Source organism: Choloepus didactylus, chromosome 15 (genome assembly GCF_015220235.1).
Source record: "Choloepus didactylus isolate mChoDid1 chromosome 15, mChoDid1.pri, whole genome shotgun sequence".
NCBI classification, from domain to species: domain Eukaryota; kingdom Metazoa; phylum Chordata; class Mammalia; order Pilosa; family Megalonychidae; genus Choloepus; species Choloepus didactylus.
The window spans coordinates 81,247,419-81,266,577 of NC_051321.1; the positions used below are offsets into that span (position 1 = coordinate 81,247,419).

The 19,159-nt window shown below is 45.1% G+C and overlaps 1 protein-coding gene across 1 annotated transcript in view; it reads right to left on the reverse strand.

The window, feature by feature from the left end:
• Positions 1-19,159, reverse strand: part of GRID1 (glutamate ionotropic receptor delta type subunit 1) — a 737,595-nt gene that overhangs the window by 34,660 nt on the left and 683,776 nt on the right. The window contains exon 13 of the mRNA XM_037804973.1: positions 10,423-10,618. Within this exon, the coding sequence (XP_037660901.1) occupies positions 10,423-10,618 (196 nt within the window). The remainder of the gene's footprint in view (positions 1-10,422; positions 10,619-19,159) is intronic.

The window sequence follows — 19,159 nt, forward strand, 5'->3', positions numbered from 1 at the left end:
TGTCCTCACTTTGGCCTTAACCCAATTCTACCTAATTTTAGAGAAGCTATCACACCACTTTCACATATTGACTGAATTCAACAGTAGTACATGAGTTGACCAACCAATGAATGAATAAACGGACAAAAGACGAAACACTTTAAATGGGAAATCATTGCAGAAATACACATTTGGGAAAAGAGGTTGTATGCACATCATTTCTGATTAACAAGCAACGGTGGATCTCTAACCATGATCATATTCAATTTTCCCAAACAAAAAAATTCACAGCTCACTGATGATAATGCTTAATGTGTCCCCAAATTAAAAGACTTGAAAAGAAAGTGGTTTCTGTTCCACCCCAGTACCCAGAATAATAAAGGACAATAAAGCAAAAAGAAAAGGCTACATACATATTGCATACTTAATCAACATAAAGAGAAAGAGAGAAGGAAAAAAAAAAAATTACCATAAAGGATATGAGAAAAGAATACATGAAAAGATATCTCTTACTTAAGATAAATCCACGAGAGATTTGATGAGAAGTAACAACAACAACAACAACAAATAAAAACAAAACAAAAGAACCCTGAAGCATAAGTATACTTCTGATTTAAAAGATAAGTATGTAATTTACTTAAAACCCTGTTTTGGCAATACTCAATAATACTTTTGTCTAGAGTTAAAAAATGTTTATATCCTTTTTGATACCTTAATTCTACTTTGGGGAATCTGACATAAAGAAATAAATGAGTAACTAAAATAAAAACATTAGGCATGAAGATGTTCATTACAATGTTATTTATATTCATGAAAAAATGCGAATGACCTAATTGACAATCAAGAAGGGAATGGTTCAATGAAGTATGTTACATTTATTTGATGGCATAATAACTAGCCAATAAAGTGTGTTTAAAAAAAGGTTTACAATGGTGTTTGAAAAATTCAGGACAAAATATTTTTCCTATAGCATCATAATTATGTGAAGTTTTTTCAGGGATTCAAAAAGGACTAGACAGAAATACAGAATCCCTGCAGTTGTATTTAGGAGGTGAAAAACATGTTTGATTGATTTTTTTCTGCTTATTTTAATTTTTTTTAATATTCCAAACTTGTTTTAATGGTGGCATATTATGTGCATAATTTAAACACATAACCTAAAGATTTCCTCACAAAACAGCTCTTTTTAAAAAAAAATTGGCATGGATTGGGGGGTAGTTGGCATCAGTGCAGCGAGGGTTGGGTTGTGATTGTTGACTAGAGGAAACACCACTGCCCTCTACTCCCACAAGGAAACAATACGCTCAGCAGAAATAAAAGTGGGCTTTGTACACCTGGAGTTCACCTTCCTTTTTTGCCTCTCAGATTTCCATTATCTGTCTGTATCTTTTATTTCCTGCTTGCCAGTTTTCTCGTGTCATACTCTCATACTTTTATCTTTGAAATTGAAGAGGGATTTCTTTTTCCTCCCTCCCTCCCTCGCTTCTTTCCTGTCTTTAATTCTTCATATTGCCTCTCCTGAAAGTCCCAAATGAGTACAAAAGGCATTTCGATTGTGAAATGTGTGTGGGACGGGGCTCTCGGGAGGCTCTCCCCAACCTCAGTAGGCAGAAAAAATCCCCCTTCTGTGCCTCCATAGCCTTTTCCTCATTAAATAACAGCCACTTTCCAGCCTCTAGAATTTAACAGGGTTACCTCAAAGAAAGCTAAGACTGAGACATTATACTTTATATTGACCTCAATGATAATAAAAAGTATATTAAAATCTACAGGATGCAGCTAAACCAGCAATTGGAGGGAAATTTATACCTCTAAGTGCTTATATTAGGAAAGAAAAAAGTGTAAAATCATCAATCTAACTTTCAATATTAAAAGCAAGGAAAGTAAAAGCAAATTCAACCCAAAGTAAATAAAAATAAATATAAATATATGTCCACATATATATCATATATATGGACACACACCTATATTATATCATCTCTCTCTCTCTCTCTCTCTCCAAAAAAATAAACCCTGAAATAAATAAAATATAAAAACAACAGAGAAAATCAGTAAAGTCAAAAGTTGATTCTTTGAAAAGGAAAACTACGTTTATGCATTGGAAGACTCAATATTGTAACAATATTGATTTTCACCCCAAATAATCTATAGATTCAATGTAATCTCTAGGAAACTCCCATCAGACACTTTGAAGAAATTGATAAACTTATTCTAAAACTGAAATGAAATAAAAATGATCTACAATAGCCCAAAGAATCCTGTAAAAGAAGTTGGAGGACTCACACCATCTGATTTAAGAAACAAAATAAAATAAAGTTACAGTGATCAGCAGAACAAAATAGAGAATATGTCAACACATATAAGGACAATTAATTTTCAGTCAAGGCATCCAGCCTATTTGTTGAGGAAATTGAAGCCTTTTAACAAACGGTGCCAGGTCCATTGGATAATTGTATGGAAAAGAGTAAACCTGGACCATTACCTCACCCCATATGCAAAAATAATATGAGATGAAACATAGATCTAACAGTGAAAAACTTCTAGAAGAAAACACTGAAGAATATATGTACAACTCTGGGGTAGGCAAAACCTTCTTAAGATATGAAAAAGCATTAACCATTAAAGAAAAGGAAAAAAATGTGATAAATCAGACTTTATAAAAATTAAAAATATCTACTCCTCAAAAGAAATCTTTAAGAAAATGAGTGGGGAAGTGAAAGCCTGGTAGGTATATTTTCAGTACTTGTATTTGATCAAAGACTTATAGCTATGATGCATAAAAATCTCATAATAAATCAACAGTGAAAAGATGAACAGTCCAATAAAAGCAAACAAAATACTTAAGCATGCACTTCACAAAAGATGATAGATAGCCGATAAGCACATGAAAAATGCTCAACATTATTAGTCACCAAAGGAATGCAATTTAAAATGATAATGTGCTATCTTTTCAATCATCACACTAAGTATTTATAGTCAAAACTCCAACAGATGCTGGCTAGGATGTGAAACAACTGGAAATTATGTGTCCTTGTAGAGAGAATGTAAAAAAATAGCATAACCACTTGGAGATGGCTGACAGTTTCTTACAGTGATGAATACACATCTAACCTATGACCCAGGAGTCCTGCTTTTAAAAATTTAGCGAAGATACATGGGAACATATCTCCACAAAAGGCTTGAAGAAGACTGTAAACATTGCCTGTTTCATGATAGCCCTAAATTGGCAGGAACTAAAATGGGCATCAAATGGAAAATGGATATACAACTGAGAGGTTTATTCACACCAGGGAATATTACTCAAATAAGGGACAAATACTGATCTCCAAAGCATCACGAAGACATCTCATAGGCATTCTATTGGGTAGAGGAAGCCAAACACAAATTCATATACACTCTATGATTCTACATATATCAAATTAAAAAAAAAACCAGGTAAAACTGATCTGTGATGACAGAAATCAATAACTGGTTGCCTCCAAGGAAGCGGTGCATGCACTGGAAAATGACGCTAGAAAGTGAAAAGGGTCTGTCTTGTTTTGGGTGTTGATTACAAAGTTGAATAGTATTGTCTAAACTCATGAAAAGAACACTTACTATAAGTGTATTTTATTGAATGTCCATTATATCTCATAAAAAGACTAACCCTAATTGTATTTATGGCATAAATCTTTATCTTCTTCTCCTGAGATACAGGAGGTGCTAAGACTCTGCTTACTCAAACATCTATCCACACTGGATTCTCCAATCCAAACTGGATGGCTCCACAGTTTCTGCATGGGCAACTCACAACCAATCTGGACAGCTTTTCTTGATGAATTCACTTGCCTTAAGTCACAGATTAAATTAAGTTGAAAATTGGAACTTAAACCTCTAACTTCTACACAGAAGTTTTTCCAACTACACTTTTAGAACAAATCAATGAATGAATAAATGAGTGAATAAAGAGAAAATACCACCCATATTGCAAAATGGATACAGCGCCTTTTAAGCAAGTACAAAAGGTATAGAGAGGAACAATATCCAACATGAGTGGCTGGGAAGGAAGGAGGACTAAACAATTCCCTGACCCAGGTTGATGCAGGGGCAGGGAAAATACAAAATATGTGCCTTGGGACATGCCTACAAGGCTCACCGCTGCAACCAAGAGCAGAGCTCTTGGGATCCACTGCCCAGGGCTGCCCAGTTCCCAGCAGCCCCTTTTCTGGGGGTCAACCTGCATCAAGGACCCCTTCCATCAACTTGGTCAAACGTTCCTGATCTCTGAATGCAGCATCCCCAAAGTACAAAGAAGTGTCCCCCTTATAAGTTTGGTCCCCTTCCTCAGTAGGAACTCCCAGCGTGCCATGGAACCAGGATGCCACCCTTCCCCGCCCGCAGGGTGCCAACATTCCTGGTGCTCCCACAGAGGCCTGCGGGAAGGGGACAAATGCAGGTGCTATGACGTGGTGCCCTAAATACAGTCTGGGGCCAGGACAAGCATTAGATCAGTGGTGGAAATAAAAATTTGTGGGACCGTTTTCCTCCTGCATTTGCATTCGCACTCTAATGACCTCAGCAATATTTACTGAGTGGAAAAAAACTACCTTCTGATAGGACTGCTAGCCTTAAAAAGCTACTTCCCTCTGAAAAATGCCATCTCCTGCCACAGGGTGTGAAACAAGTTATTTGGTTATTTATTCAAAGACCTCAATCAGCTTTGAAGATTGACATTTAAACTATTAACACTATACTTTATTTGACAGTGTTATTAAATATTAGGTCTGATTTATGTCAAGGTTTAACCAAGTGGCAGTTGGGTCAGCCCTGGCCCTGCACAGAAACTGGGTTATGTTGGATGTTACCAAAGGAGTTGATCAAGCCGAACAAAAAAAAAAAAAAAACCAACAAAATCCCATCAACAACAGTCAAGTCTGACTTCATGTGACAAAGTTGTTATATAAATTTGAACCACTTGCCAGCTCAATTCTGCATCACAGTGTTTCTCTAATTGATGCTTTTAATAGTTTGGGAAATCAAAAGATCAACTTACAGACTTAAATACCCTGCTCTGTGTTACAGGGAAGGCTTTTAAAATTAGGATCCCAGCAAACAGCTTCCTACTCTGTCAAAGGGGAAGGGAAATAAATCCACAAGTAAAGAGTCTGCAAGGAGGTGGGAGACACATTGAGGTAGAGAAAGGGTGAGGTTTCCCTGCGGGAAGAGGCAGGTTTGAAGTCAGGTTCTGATGACTGTGTCACTACAGACTTCTGAGGTCTCTGTGACCTTGGGTGAGTCACCTAATCTCTCTGAGGCTCAAGTCCCATTTCTACATTATGAAGATAATAGCAACCAAGTACTTCCACTTAGGAGGGAAGAAAGAATGTCTATAAAGCATCTGGCCTAGTGCCTGTACATAGAGTTCACTAGATTTCAGGGGGAGATCAATGTCAGGCCAGGAGTAAAGCTGGGGGGTCAGTGCAGTGAAGGAAAAGTCTCTGGGCTGCATGGAGTTAGACCTGGAAGGGACATGAAACGTCTGTCTGTAGGCAGAGCCCATGTGACCCATGAGCTGTCAGATGATGAAGAGCTTGGGGCAGTGTCCCTGGAGCTCCCCAATGCTCTAGACCAAAGGTCCACAAACTTTATCTGTAAAGAGCAGATCGTATACATTTGAGGATTTGTGAACTACAATGGTGTGTACTGCAACCACTCAACTCTGCTGAAGGAGAAGGAAAGCAGCCATCAACAACAAGGAAAAGTGGTGGTGCTGTGTTCCAATAAAACTTATTTACAAAAACAGGTTGTGGGCTGGATTTAGCCTTTGGGCTCTAGTGTGCCAACCCCTGATCTAGCCTTTCCTCTGTCTGATATGTGCATGTGGCTGAGAGGAGCGAAGGCAGACTTTCTGCTCTCTCTGGGAGACATGGCAGGAGCATCTCCTCCCCAAGAGAAGGCTATCGAGGGACAGTCTGAAAGGGACCACGGAGCTATTTCCCTGGTCCCCTCATCAGGAAATCCATGGAGGGCAACCCACTAACTGATGGCAGGGACTATGTCTCCAATTTACGTGTCTCTACCGAGTCAGACAGCAAAGCAGAAGACTCACTCAGGGTCAATCCAGTATTTATTGAGATTTACTAGGTACCAAGCAGGTTTGGTGCAAAAGGTGTATATAGTAGACTCTTGCTGAATTAAAATGCCCTTCTTTTCCAAATTCCTTCTCTGAATCTTCACCAGGGCCCAGTAAGGGCTGCCCTTGTTCCTATCTAAGGGGCCACTGCCATGAAGGATTGGGTCACAGCCCTTTCTCTGGCTCTGGTACCATAGAAAAGGGATCACATCTTACTAAGCAATTTCCCAGCTAAATTGGTTTCAAGTCATTAAAAGCTGCAGCACTCCCAAGGAAAAAATAATAATAGCTCTCCAAGGTTACCCTCAATAGTGAGCTCCTTGACTTTAGTAGCAATTAGACATCGCTCCACTACCGAGCACTCTCTGGAAATGGAGCTGGAGTCACGAAAGAGCAACTGGAAATTAGAAGTGTGCCTGCCCTTCTGTTGTCACAGAAGTTTCTCTGACATCTGAGCTCTGCTTCCAGCCAAAATCACAGGGCACTCCATTTTCTAACAATACTACGAACTCACTTATATGATGCTAGTTTCAAAACCCTTAACATTTGCTTAGTGCTGGCCGCCAGGCTTCTTCTCAGAAATCCAAATGCAAGAGGGAGATCTGTGACTCCAAAAGCAGCTTGAAGGTTATAAAAGTAACACATCCTATGTTACTGAAAAAAAAAATATTAGATTCTGCATCGTGAAGCTATAGACATTTGTGAGGTATCCTTTATTTTCATCCCTCACCATTTTTTGCATTGCTCTTTTCATGAGCAAGGCCCTATGCATCTCCAGAGGGTGAAGGACTTTCAACATGTCACCAGTGGATGAGGGGTCCATAGGGGAACGGGGAGGCATTTCCCTAAAGGGCCATCTCCAGATGTGTCCCCTGCAGAGGGCTTTAATGGAGGTGTTTGCCTCCCCGAGGCACATCAAGGGCAAAGGCAGGACCAGGCCTGCAAGGAGGGAAAGATGTGGCACGTGTGGGAAGCCAAACTCTGCCTGATTCTTTCTGGACATATATATTCAGAAGAGTTAGCACCCAGAATAGGATTAATTACAACCCTCGGTCCAGGACACATTGACCATTTGTTCAGGCAGGAGCCTGTTTTTTTGTTTTGTTTTTTTTTAAACTAGATCATTTATAATTTATTATAATATGAAATGACAGTTGAAAGCCCCGTGGGCTTCAACCCAGCATTGACCCTGACCCTGACTTATATCCAACAACGTGCTTCCCTCCCTCCTGCCCACATCTTGAGTTTTACCACTACTTTTGATGCATGCATGTGTGTGTTTTATAATTTTTAAAAAGGTATAGTGTTGCATGCTATTTTCTACTAGTTGAACCACAGGAAATTGCCTTTAATGCTTTTTTATTCAATATTATTCTGCTAAGATTCATCTATATTATTGCATGAATCTTTAGTTCATTCATATCATTGCACACACCTCCTCCCCCCACGTTAATGGTTATTTGGATTGCTTCCAGGGGGCTGGCTCTCTAAACAACTGTGGCCTCTCTTGTCTCCTGGAGTGCATGGGGAATTTTATCTTGGGTGCGTACTCGAGGACAGAATTGCTTGGTCTTAGGGTATGTGAATGTGCAATTTTATAAGACAACGAAAAACTCCTTTCCAAAGTGGTTGTACTGATTCCACCAGCAATTACCACCTGTTAATCCACGCCCATTCCACCACCTCTCATTTTTTGCCAGTCTAATTGGTGTAAAGTGACATATCTTTATGGTTTTGATTTGCATTTCCCAACCCCTAATGATACTGAACACCTTTTCCTCTGCTTATTGACTGTATGCATTGTATCTTTGTAAAAGGCCTGTGCCAGTCTTTTGCCCATTTTTCTATTAAATTGCTTGAGCTTTTCTTATTGATCTGTAAATGTTCTTCATATTAATCCTATACTGGTTATATGTGTTGTAAATATCTCATCCCAGCGTGTGACCTGCCTTCTTATTTTCTTTCCAATGTCTTACAATGAATAGAAGTTTAATAAAGTCAAATGTAGCTAGCTTTTCGTTTTTAAGAGGAGTTTTTTGTAGCATTGTTGCCATGAATCTTCATAAGAATCTTGTGGCTGGGAGTGTCGGCTCTCTCTGACAGATAAAGCAAGCAGGGAAAGCCATTTCGCCCAGATCCTACATTCATAAAAGGCATTAAATCACTCTTTAGTCATGATGTCCAAATGAGGTCACCTACAGCCACACAGCTTAGCTACCCTCAATGAAAGAAGACTCTGCAGCTTGAGGTGACAATGCTGTCATCTGTAGTGCACTGAGAATTGAAGTGTTAATAAAGCATGTGAATGATGCAGTTATATTATATTCTATTATTTTTGCAGAGGTAAGAATTTCTTAAATGCAAACATTCAAAATCTACCATAATATGTATTTTCAAATATTTTAAGTATCTAGTGAAACCCCCAAACACGAAGTTGCTCAGCCTTTCTCAACTCTGAGAGGTGCCAGAGAGAGCAAGTGACTTGTTCAAGTTTATACACTTTGCGAGTTGTGTGACTGGGATTCACACCCAGAGGTGTCGGGCTCCAGAGCCCAGGAGCTTTCTGCTGTATGACGAGGCTAAATGGCGAGGAAACAGCGTCCTGAGCTAATTGCTGTGCCAGGAGGCAATCCCGGGGGCCCCTCCCCACAGATTGCTCAGCAGCCAGGTGCCTGGCCCCTCCACGTCCCATGCGGGACTCGGGACCCTGCCTCCCTCCCTGGGCCACCAGGAGCCCTCTTGGGAAGTATGGCCCAGAAGGTGGAGGACCTGTTTTGTTGTGAAGCACAGGAGCGACGGGCCCTGGTGGTCTGAGGCTTGCCCCAGGCTGGCCTCTGCAGTCAGGTCAGGCCATCGCCAAGTGGCCAGGGGTGGGGGACAGTTGGGAGGAGGCCTTGCAGTAGGTGGGTGGCTGGCCTGCAGGGAGGCAGTGGGGCTGCCCAGCTTCCTTGCACCATTTGCTAATGACCCCAGGGACAGTAGCCCCTGCATATGGGAGGGTCCGTGGACAGAAAGACATCATCACTGGTGCTATCTTTCTAACACCTGTCTTCATCCCACTATTTATATCCTTCCTCACTACCTTCAAGGGCTCCCCAGCACATGGAGGATCATCACCAAACACCCCAGTCTGGAACTCAAGGCGCCCAGTGGTCAGAACCTAAGTAGGGTGTGACCTGGAGCCTCTGATCCTCATCTGTAAAATGGGCTCACAGATAGTAATTCGGGTCGCAGTGGTGAATTAACTGAAATGAACGAGCAATGTCTAACACGCTGCTAGAGGATGTGATGGCCCTTCTCTGCCCTTCCTCTCTTTGGTCCCGGGTCTCTCCACCTGCCCTCCCTCGGTTTCCCCAGTACAGCCTCCATCCCTGGTGCAGTGTTTGCCACCATCTCCCAAGCACACCTCCTCTCCACAGCCTGCCCACCAGGATGTGCCGGGTCCACTGGGCTGGCCCTTCCCCTCCACCTTGATCCCCATCCTGACCCCCAGGCTGCTCCCGTGTCCATCCCCTTCTGATGCTCCTCCTTCACCTTCCCCACCCTTCCCTTCACCCTCTGCTCTGGCTCCCAGGTTCCCCACCTGGCGTGGTAGGTTGGTAGGTTCCCCAATTTAGCCATGTTCATAATCTTATCCACAGGCCTGTGGCTGTGAACCCACTGAAAACAGGCCCCCTTGAAAATGTTGTTTTTATTTAAGGATTGGCCAACAGAAGCAAGGTGGGTCTTAATCTTGATTACTGGAGGTCCTTACAAAGAGAAGGCCACAGGGAGAAGCTGGGAGCCAGCTGGGACCCAGAAGAGAAAGGAGATGTCACTATGTGACAGGAAAGCCAAGAACCAAAATGCTGCGGTCTTTGGGAAGAAAGCAAGCCTCGCCGATGTCTTGATTTTGGACTTCTAGCCTCAACACCGCGAGTCAATAAATTCCTGTTGTTAAACCCAAGCCAGTTTGTTGTATGTGTGATGGCTGCCTGGTCAAAGCAAGACACTGGAGAGGGGCAGGCCCCTCTCTCCAGCCATCCTATGGGCCCAGAAGAGCTCAGGCCCTGTCTCGGGCTTATCCTGCCTGCTTCTCATTACCAGCTCCACTTTGGAAACTTAGAAGTTACCTAACAAGCCGCCTTCTGCTTCTGCTGCCCAGAATGGGGCATCGACCTAAAACAAAGCCTGCATCGCCACGTGACCCCGCACGTCTCTGAGAAGCCTTAGGTAACCCGGCCCAGGATGGACCACCCTGCAGGAGAGGGGTTTCCCACCTCGGGGACAACGGCACCCACTCCACTACCCTATTACGGCACGCATGGGCCCCGTGGCGGGCTCCCACCTACCTTCCTGATACCCTCTGAAGGACTAGACACGCAGTTATCAGCCCCTCCATTCTTGCTGATGGTCCTCCAGAGCTCAGCGAACGTGCTGTCCTGCTCCAGCGGGTTGGTGCCCTTGGCCCGAAAGTACTCGTACACAGCAGAATCCCTGACAGTGCCGTAGGACATCTCCACTTGTTTCGACAGGTCCTGGAATGTTCTGGAAGGCAGAAAGGCAGCGAGGCATTGGTGCATGCAGCACACTGAACGCGGCAGAGATGGGAACTGGCTGTTGGTGAGCCCTGCTGGGGCCCACTGTGCACCTTCACACCCAACCCCAGCAGAAGGGTCCCTCAACCCCAAGCTCTCCTTGCCAACACCTCACTCTTCCCCACTATGTGTCATCCTTTTGGATTAATTCTGTAAGGGCACCAAGTACCCAAAGGCAGGTCCTGAGCTGAGCTTGAGGGAGGGATACAGGGATGAATGAGACATGTTTCTTGCCCTCACGGAGGTTAGGGTGTAGTATGAGAAACAAACCCACAAAAGAGAAACACCATGTAAAATCGCTCGGGCCACCGAGAGGGACCACGCACAGATGGTCTCCAATGCAAATGCCCGTAGGAGCCGGGCAGGGAATAGAAACAGGTTAGCAAGCACGTGGTGATGCGCACTGGCCCCTGACTCTCAGTACTAGGTGGGGCAGATGCCCTCGGAGACTTTGACTCGTGTAGACGCACATCCCCTCCAACTCTTGCCACCATTCTGGAGTACCAGTCAATTGTTGCCTTTCAAGTAGGCTCCTTCCCTCCAATTTATTTTTTAGGAAAATAAAGAAACCTCCTGATTTTTAAATTTTGGCAAGTATTTAAAATAAAGATGCTGCATGGTCCACCAGAGTGACGTTCAAAGAAAGCGTGGGGAAAGGCTTTGGTTTGTGATCTCTGTTGTACGTGAAGGAGAGGCAGATGGCACCAGCCAGGAGCACAGTGGAGAGAAGGAACGTGCCAGGGAGGCCCATCAGCCCAAGAGCAGATGTGTGAGCGGGGACAGCGGAGGACAGCCTTCTTGTGGAGGGGGAATTTAGTCAGACCATGAAGGACCAATCGGTGCACAGTTCTTCTTTGCCCGAGGATAAGCCATACCTGGCTCAGTGTGCACAGAGAATGTCACACAGGAAAGAATTGGGGAAAAAACAAAAACAAAAAAAGTGCTGAGCCAGGCTCCAACCTCATGGTCTTTATTTCCTTGGCTTCTGGAATGTTTTGTCTCTCCTCTTTATCAATGCAAATCATTAAGTCCACCGCTTGCTGAATCCCCAGTGTTTTTAGTATCATTTAGACAAACCTCCACTTCCTGGTCTCATGGCAGGTGGAGATCCCACCCCACACTCAGCACCATAGCCAATCTTGAGCGAGAAATCCCATACACACCCCATCGATGGCACCAGGCCAGGGTGCTCCCTCTGCCTGAATCCCTTTATCTTACTCATTCATCTTCTTAGGGATTGAACTGCATCCCCCCAAAGGAGAAACTGAATTCTTGACCTCTGGGACCTCAAAATGTAACCTTATTTGGAAATAGGATCATTATAGGCAAAATTAGGCAAATTAAAACGAGTTCTTATTGGAGTAGAGTGGGCCTTAATCCAATGTGACCGACTTTCTTATACACAGAGGACATCTGGGCACAGACGGACAGAGAGAGGCATGCCGCATGAGGACAGAAGCAGAGAGGGAAGCCTAAGGGTTGCCGCCACCAGCAGAGGCTGGGAGAGAGGCAGGCGCAGGGACCCCTGGATGGGCAGGGGAGCATGGCCCTGTCCACGCCGTCATTCTGGACATCTAGCCCCCAAAATGGTGAGACAACACACTGCTGCTGCTTTAAGCCACTCTTTGTTACAGCAGCCCCAGAAAACGAAGGCCCATCTGATACACGTCTACAAGGTCCTGCTGCTGCCTCTCCCCCTGGGAAGCCTTCCCCACCAGGCCCCGGCCTGTGGTGTCGTCTCTACACTGTGCACGGCAGCTTCTGCCCCAGCACAATCTCAGGTGTTCTCCAAGGGCAGCACTCCCAGTGAGGGCAAGCACGGGCTCCGAGTCAACCCACCTGCTCTAAGTCAAACCACCTGCCCTAACTCCCAGGTCCACCATCAGTGGGGCCTGGGCAAGTTACTCTACCTCTCCCTGCCTTGGTTCCCAAATCTTTTTTTTTAAATGAGGAGAGCAGCAGAGCCCATATCCCAGGGTTGTTGTGAAGACTAAATGAGGTGCTATGTGTTCAGCACTTACGGTGGCAATTAGACAAAGGCATTGCCCAGTAGCCAGCAGCGATTACTCTGGGCAATCGTTATTCATCTGCGATCCCCACTGGACTGGGAGGACTGGGAGGACTGGGGCCGAAGCAGCCCCATCTTTGCACAGCCCGGGCCCCAGCTGCACGTGGAAGAGCTGCAAAGGCAGGTTTCTCCTGTTTGGAGACCCACACGCCCACGTGCAGTCGGTTTCTGCTACGTGGCCCAGCAACATGGCTCTAGATCTGATTCAATATATTACAGATGAAAGGAAACATAAAATAGCAAACTCGATGAAGAAGTCTTTCTAATTATTGTTCATTATTTATACCTAATTGAAGCAAGATGTTCCTTTGCTTGAAGGGCCCCGAGGATTGTAACTCGATCGTAATTTGCCTGTCTTGGAAAGAGGGGGGTGTGGGGGGGTGATCTTTTTTAAGCATTTTTTTTTATTTTTCTCATGCTAATACAAACAAACACAGGGCTTTGATGAATGGGAAACATCAGGATGAATTACACAGTTGAGCCTAAATACTGAACTGTTCTAAATTACTGCCGTTTCCCTGAGTACAGAATGAATGTGTAACTGCCAGGGAGCTTGGGACTACTGTTTCATCCTCACATTTGAAATGGAGATTGCCTCTCTTCTCCTGGTATTTATTCACAACAGTGCCCATGGCCAGAGGCTCAGGGAGTATCTCTGGATGACAAGCAGGCAGCCCGAAGTGTTTATGGCTTCACGTCCATTTCTGTGCCAGTGTAACTCATCGTTCCCACCCCAAAAGGCCACAGCCATCTTCCTTGCGCCAGCCTCACGGCTCATGCCCCGTGGCCTTGGTCTATCTCCTCTCATGGCCATGCATCGGTGTGACGGACTTCTCCCGTTTCCGATGTACGCTCCCTCTTTCAGCACAGGTTTCCAAGTTTGCTAATTCAGCCGGCACACGGTAAGCACTGCCATCATATTTCAGGGCAAATGGAAGAAGGCTTGAGCTGGAGTGTTCAAATATTCACACACCAAAGCAGCCCTCTCCCTGGGCCAGTCGTTCTGTGTCCGCGTGCACAGTTCTGGGAGGGACACACGTGGAGGAATAACGGAGGACAGGGACAGCCAGTCAACTAGGCTGCCAAGTCAACACTGGCTGTCAGTCAAAGACAGATGCTGAGGCCAGATAGGATGCCCATCCAAACAAGTTAGGGAAGCTTAGCCAGAAGCAGGCAGCACTCATAGCACATGTAATTTAGCACCTTACTCAAATTGGTCTCTTTGGCAACAATACCAAGAAAGTTTACAGACTCATCCAACACCAAGACATAGGAGATGTGCCCATCATGTGTGGGATCTCAACAAACTTAAGGTGCACCATGCAACAGACCAAAGTCATTCAACCATTTACTCCACCAAGATCTTCTGAGTGCTTTCCAGGTCAGACACAGTGGCACGCAGAGCAATGAACAAATATGGGGCACACTCAAAGGGGTTCTCAGAAAGTAAACCAAAAATCACAAAACAATGTGAGAGGGATAAAAATAAAAGTTTGCATGGAAGAGTCTGGAAGCACAGAGAAGGAACAGCTGACCCATATGCTGGGTTAACTAAAGGCTTTCTAGAAGAAGACACATTAAGCTGAGCCTTGAAGGATGGGTGGAAGTAGCTGGATGGCAAACCAGGTGGTGGAGTGTTCCAGGGAGAGAAAATAAGACCTGTGAAGGCACTGATGTGTGGCCACAACATGTGTGGGGCACACAGCAGGGGGAATTCAGTATATTGGTCAAAAAGGGCAAAGGTTTGAAATTAGACAGTTCTGGGTGTGAATCCCACCTCTGAAACTCCGTAGCTGTTTGGCTTAGATCAGCAGACTTCCAAGTGTGGCGCTTGGAGCTGCAGCAGCAGCAGAACCTGGGACCTTATGAGAAATGCAAGCTCTCAGGCCCTACCCCAGACCTAAGTGAATCAAACTCTGGCAGTGGGGCCTGGCAATCTGTGTTTTCACAGCCCTCCAGGTGATTCTGATGCTCATGCTTCAAAACCACTGATTGAGGCAAGACATTTAATGTCTCAGGTCTCAGTTTTCCTAACTGTAAAATGGAGACAATACTGCCTATCCCACAGGGTTGCTGAAGACTAAAGATCCCAGACATATAAAGCAGTTAGCATCAGACTGGGCACATAATTCAGTATTTAAGAAATGCTGGCTTTTTTGCTGTAGGGGCCATGGGAAGGAGACATGGGAGGTATGATCAGAAAGGTCCACAGAATCAGAACCTGTCTCTGTATCTGCTTCTCTGAGGCCTCTGTAGTGTGTAGCTGGTCACTTGCATCTCATGTCAAGGCACGTTCAGACTTGCCTCTCAGTGATCAGGCTGCTGCCTGGTGAACGCTACACGCTCTAGACTCAGGTGCTGACCTGGAGAAGCTGGAACCCACGAGGAGCATGGAGACACCAAAACCCACTAGCAGACAAGGGTGGGCCATCGTTTTGTGGGTCTTGATGGTAGCTCCCCGGGAAGGTTGTGAGCACGTGGGCCAGGATATCTGCCCTTGGAGGGTGTCTTCAAAATCGTGGACCTCAAACTGCCCACTGGGGTCTGAACTTGCTAATTACGGATCACAGTACAAATATGTGCGCTGCTGAGTGGAGGCTGTCCTCCTCTCTCTGTGGTCCACTGCTTGTCGCCTTTCCTCCTTTTTGAGAACATTTAGTGTTGGAGCCCTTCCAAGACAAAGCCTTGCCTCCCCTCCAAGCTTACTTTGCAACAATACCTTTTACTCATCTGGTGGGTCCTCCTGGAAGTGGGAATGGAGCATGGGAGCTGCTTCTTTGCATCTCCTACCCTGGATTGCTGAAGCCAGGAGCATAGCTGACTCCTGGGAGCTCATCAGACCATCTTGCCAAAGGACCTTGTAAGCATCCCCTTGCCTCTGAGACCAGCTTCCTCCAATTAACAAAAGTCCCACAATGTCTCCTTCGGCTGTGGCCCCAGCAGCTTACCTAGCCAGTCCCCAACTCCCTTCCTCCCACACCTTTCTCCACAAATCAGTCTTACTATTTCCTAGATACATTTTCATTAACAGAGAGATAAATGTATTTTTGGCATGAGCAGAATCAATAATACAGGATTTGTAAATACATCTTTGCATGTTACAGAAATATTTACATTGGCAATGACGATAAATACACTTGGAACAAGAGCAGAATCAATATACAGTACATGCGAAACATTTCAACAACTGCTGGGATGCCATAATTCTGGGCCCAATATATCTAAATCCCAAAGCCCTGTTATTCTTCTTTAAGGAGGAAACAAAGAAATTGAAGTGGCCCAAAAGGCATGGGAGGATGAGATGCTCATCGTCATAATTTGAAGCTCTTAACTACAGCCCAAAGGTGCCTTTACTATTATCCCAGAAATCTCACACTGCCATCTCTTGTGTCTACTCTACAACAAAGGATGCTGCACTAACCTGGTTAGGTTTCCACAGGCTGCTGACCAAATCTTTGGCCCCAATGACCTCTCCTTCCCTGCCAACCCCCTGCCTTCCTTCCCCAAGGCTCCCCCACTGGGCCCCTCTCCTCTCTTGGGCCTTCTCCCAGGCAGTGTCCTCCCACCTGGAGGCTTTGGCACATTTTCCATTCTCTACTCCTGAGTCCTGAGTTCTTCAAGGAGGACAGGACCTCAAGTGAAGGGGCTGGGCCATTCCAAAGCGTTCTCAACCTTCATTCATTCATTCATTCAAAAAATAACAACATATTTCCTGACCATCTGCCTGGGTCAAGCATTAGGGACACGGACTGAATAGTGGCAAGTCCCCACTGTTGTGGAGTTTCCATCGTGGAGATGGGGCTGGGGAGGAAACACACACATAAACAGCAACAACAAAGACACACAGTTATGCAAACTTTCTGGAAAGGGCCAGCTAGTACATGACCAGCACCCAGGGCCCCGTGCCACCTCTGTTGCATATTCTTCCTTGTTTTCTGTTCTGATTTTTTATTTTTTATACTCTAAAGATGCTTGAAAAAGAAGTTTAAAAAAAAAAGCATGGTCACAGCTTGCAGGATGTAGGAAAACAAGGGCAAGACAGATTTGGCCTGCAGGGGTAATAGTCTGCTGACCCTGAAGTAATGTGCTCAGTGATAGTAAAAAAAAGTTACAGGAAATACTGCAAACGTTTATACAAGGGAGCCAGGGTGGGTGCTTTAGCCACTGGAGTTGACAGCAGGGGCTTAGTTGCCCCACTCCTTTCCTGGCTCTGGACTGCAAGGAGGTAAGGGGAGGGAGAAGGGCTGATGCCAGACCTTCTGGGAAGCCTGGGGAAGGTGACACTGGATGTTCACACAGAGCTCCAGGTGTGCCACAGCCTAATAAGGACACAGTTCTGAGTGGTCATCAAGTGACCGCAGATGCCAACCCCACCACAAGAAAACAGTCAGGTTGGTGCCATCTGTCTTGGTTTCTCAGGGCTGCCATGACAAAACCCCACAAACTGGGAGGCTCAAAATAACAGAAATGGATTGTCTCGCGGTTCTTGAAGCCAGACATCCAAAATCAGGGCGGCAGCAGGGCCAGGCTCCCTCTGAAACCTGTAGAGGCGAATCCTTCCTTGCCTCCTCCTAGCTTTTGGTGTTTGCCACCAAGACTTGGTGCTCCTTGGTGTGTAGATGCATCACTCCAATCTCCATCTCCTCCATTTTCATGTGCTTTCTCCTTGGTGTCCATCTGTCTGAATTCCCTCTTCTTATGAGGACACTGGTCATTTTGGATTAGGGCCCATCCTAATCCAGTGTGGCCTCATCTTAAGTATATCTTCAAAGCCCCTACTTCCAAATAGGGTCAACATTCACAATCACAGTGTTAGAACTTGAACATGTCTTTTTAGGGGAAACAATTCAACCCATATAAGGCACTCAGTGGGCCACTAGGATGCGAGCTGTGTGGCCCGCACACCATGGAGGGCAGCGTGTACTGGGAATCCAGCTGTTGTTTGTTGTCTCCCTCCTCCCCTTCCCTCCACCTCATTTTCTCTCCAAATCCCATTTCTTCGATGACTGTCAAAATTAAAAGATGCCCAAAATATACCACTGAGAACAACAATCAAAGAAAGCATTTGTATATATTCTATTTCCATTCTTATAAAAAATACCCATTAATAAATATAAATAAATATAGGAACAACAGTTTACAGGAATAAGCAGTGCACACTTGTGCGACTTCCACTTTTTACAAATGTCTTTCTGTAAAATTTGGATTCTTCTTGCATTGTAAACAAAAAATGCAAGGTGAATAATTTTTAAAATCCCTCTGCTGCCGAACTGTCAGTTCTGGGCCCTGGGAATTTAGTTCTGAGCCCCCTTCTCTCCTCCATTTCTGCCGACTCTGCCTGGGCCAATTGCCCAGTGCAGCCAAGATCCCCTTGGAGGCAGGAGGCCATTCCACTGCCCCAACAAAGTGTCTCACTGCTGTGCCAGTTTGGATATGTATGTCCCCCCAAAAGCCATATTCTTTAATGCAATCTTGTGAGAGCAGACATTAATCTCTTGATTGAGTATTTCCATGGAGATACGACTCAATCAACTGTGGGCTAGACCTTTGATTAAATTATCTCCGTGGAGATACGGGCCCTGCCCATTTAGGGTATGTCTTAATTAAATAACTGGAGTCCTATAAGAGAGAGACATTTTGGAGAAGGCTATTGAAAGCTGATACTCGGAGATGTAGACAGAAGGATGTTTGGAGATGCTAAGTGATGCTAGCCCAGAGTCTGCTCTGGAGAAACTAAGAGAAGACCCCCAGATAGATGCACAGGAGCTGAAAAGGCTAAGAGAGACAAGCCCACAGACATTTTGGAGAATGCCATTTTGAAATGCAACCCAGCATCAGCAGACGCCAGCCACATGCCTTCCATCTGATAGAAATGTTCCAGATGCCATCAGCCTTTCTTCAGTGAAGGTATCATCTTGTTGATGCCTTAGTTTGGACACTTTCAATGGCCTTAGGACTATAAATTTATAACCAAATAAACTCCCTTTTAAAAAACCAATCCATTTCTGGTATTTTGCATAATGGCAGCATTAGCAAACTGGAACACCCACCCTGCATCTGTAAGGGAAGGCTCTGAAGGGGCTGTGACAGTTGTATCTTCATACCTCAGAGCAAGACAAATGTGATTAACCCTAGATATGAGGCCACCACAGAGCCCAGGGTGGTCAGGACTGAGGTGCCCTTGCCAAGGCTGCTGTGCTTGTCTTCACCTTGGCACCCCCCTCCTGGATCCAAAGCAGCTGGGGTAGCCAGATGTGCACTGCCTGAAAGGAGGGCATTTCCAACATTTATTTCTGGGTTGCCAAACTCAGGCTAGATCCTGGATCTGAGCAAGGTTTGGTATTAAGCCTTGAAGGATGGCGCTATACACATACCCTTGGCTGGGTCAGATCACTGGGTGCCAGGGGCCAAACACAGGTATGG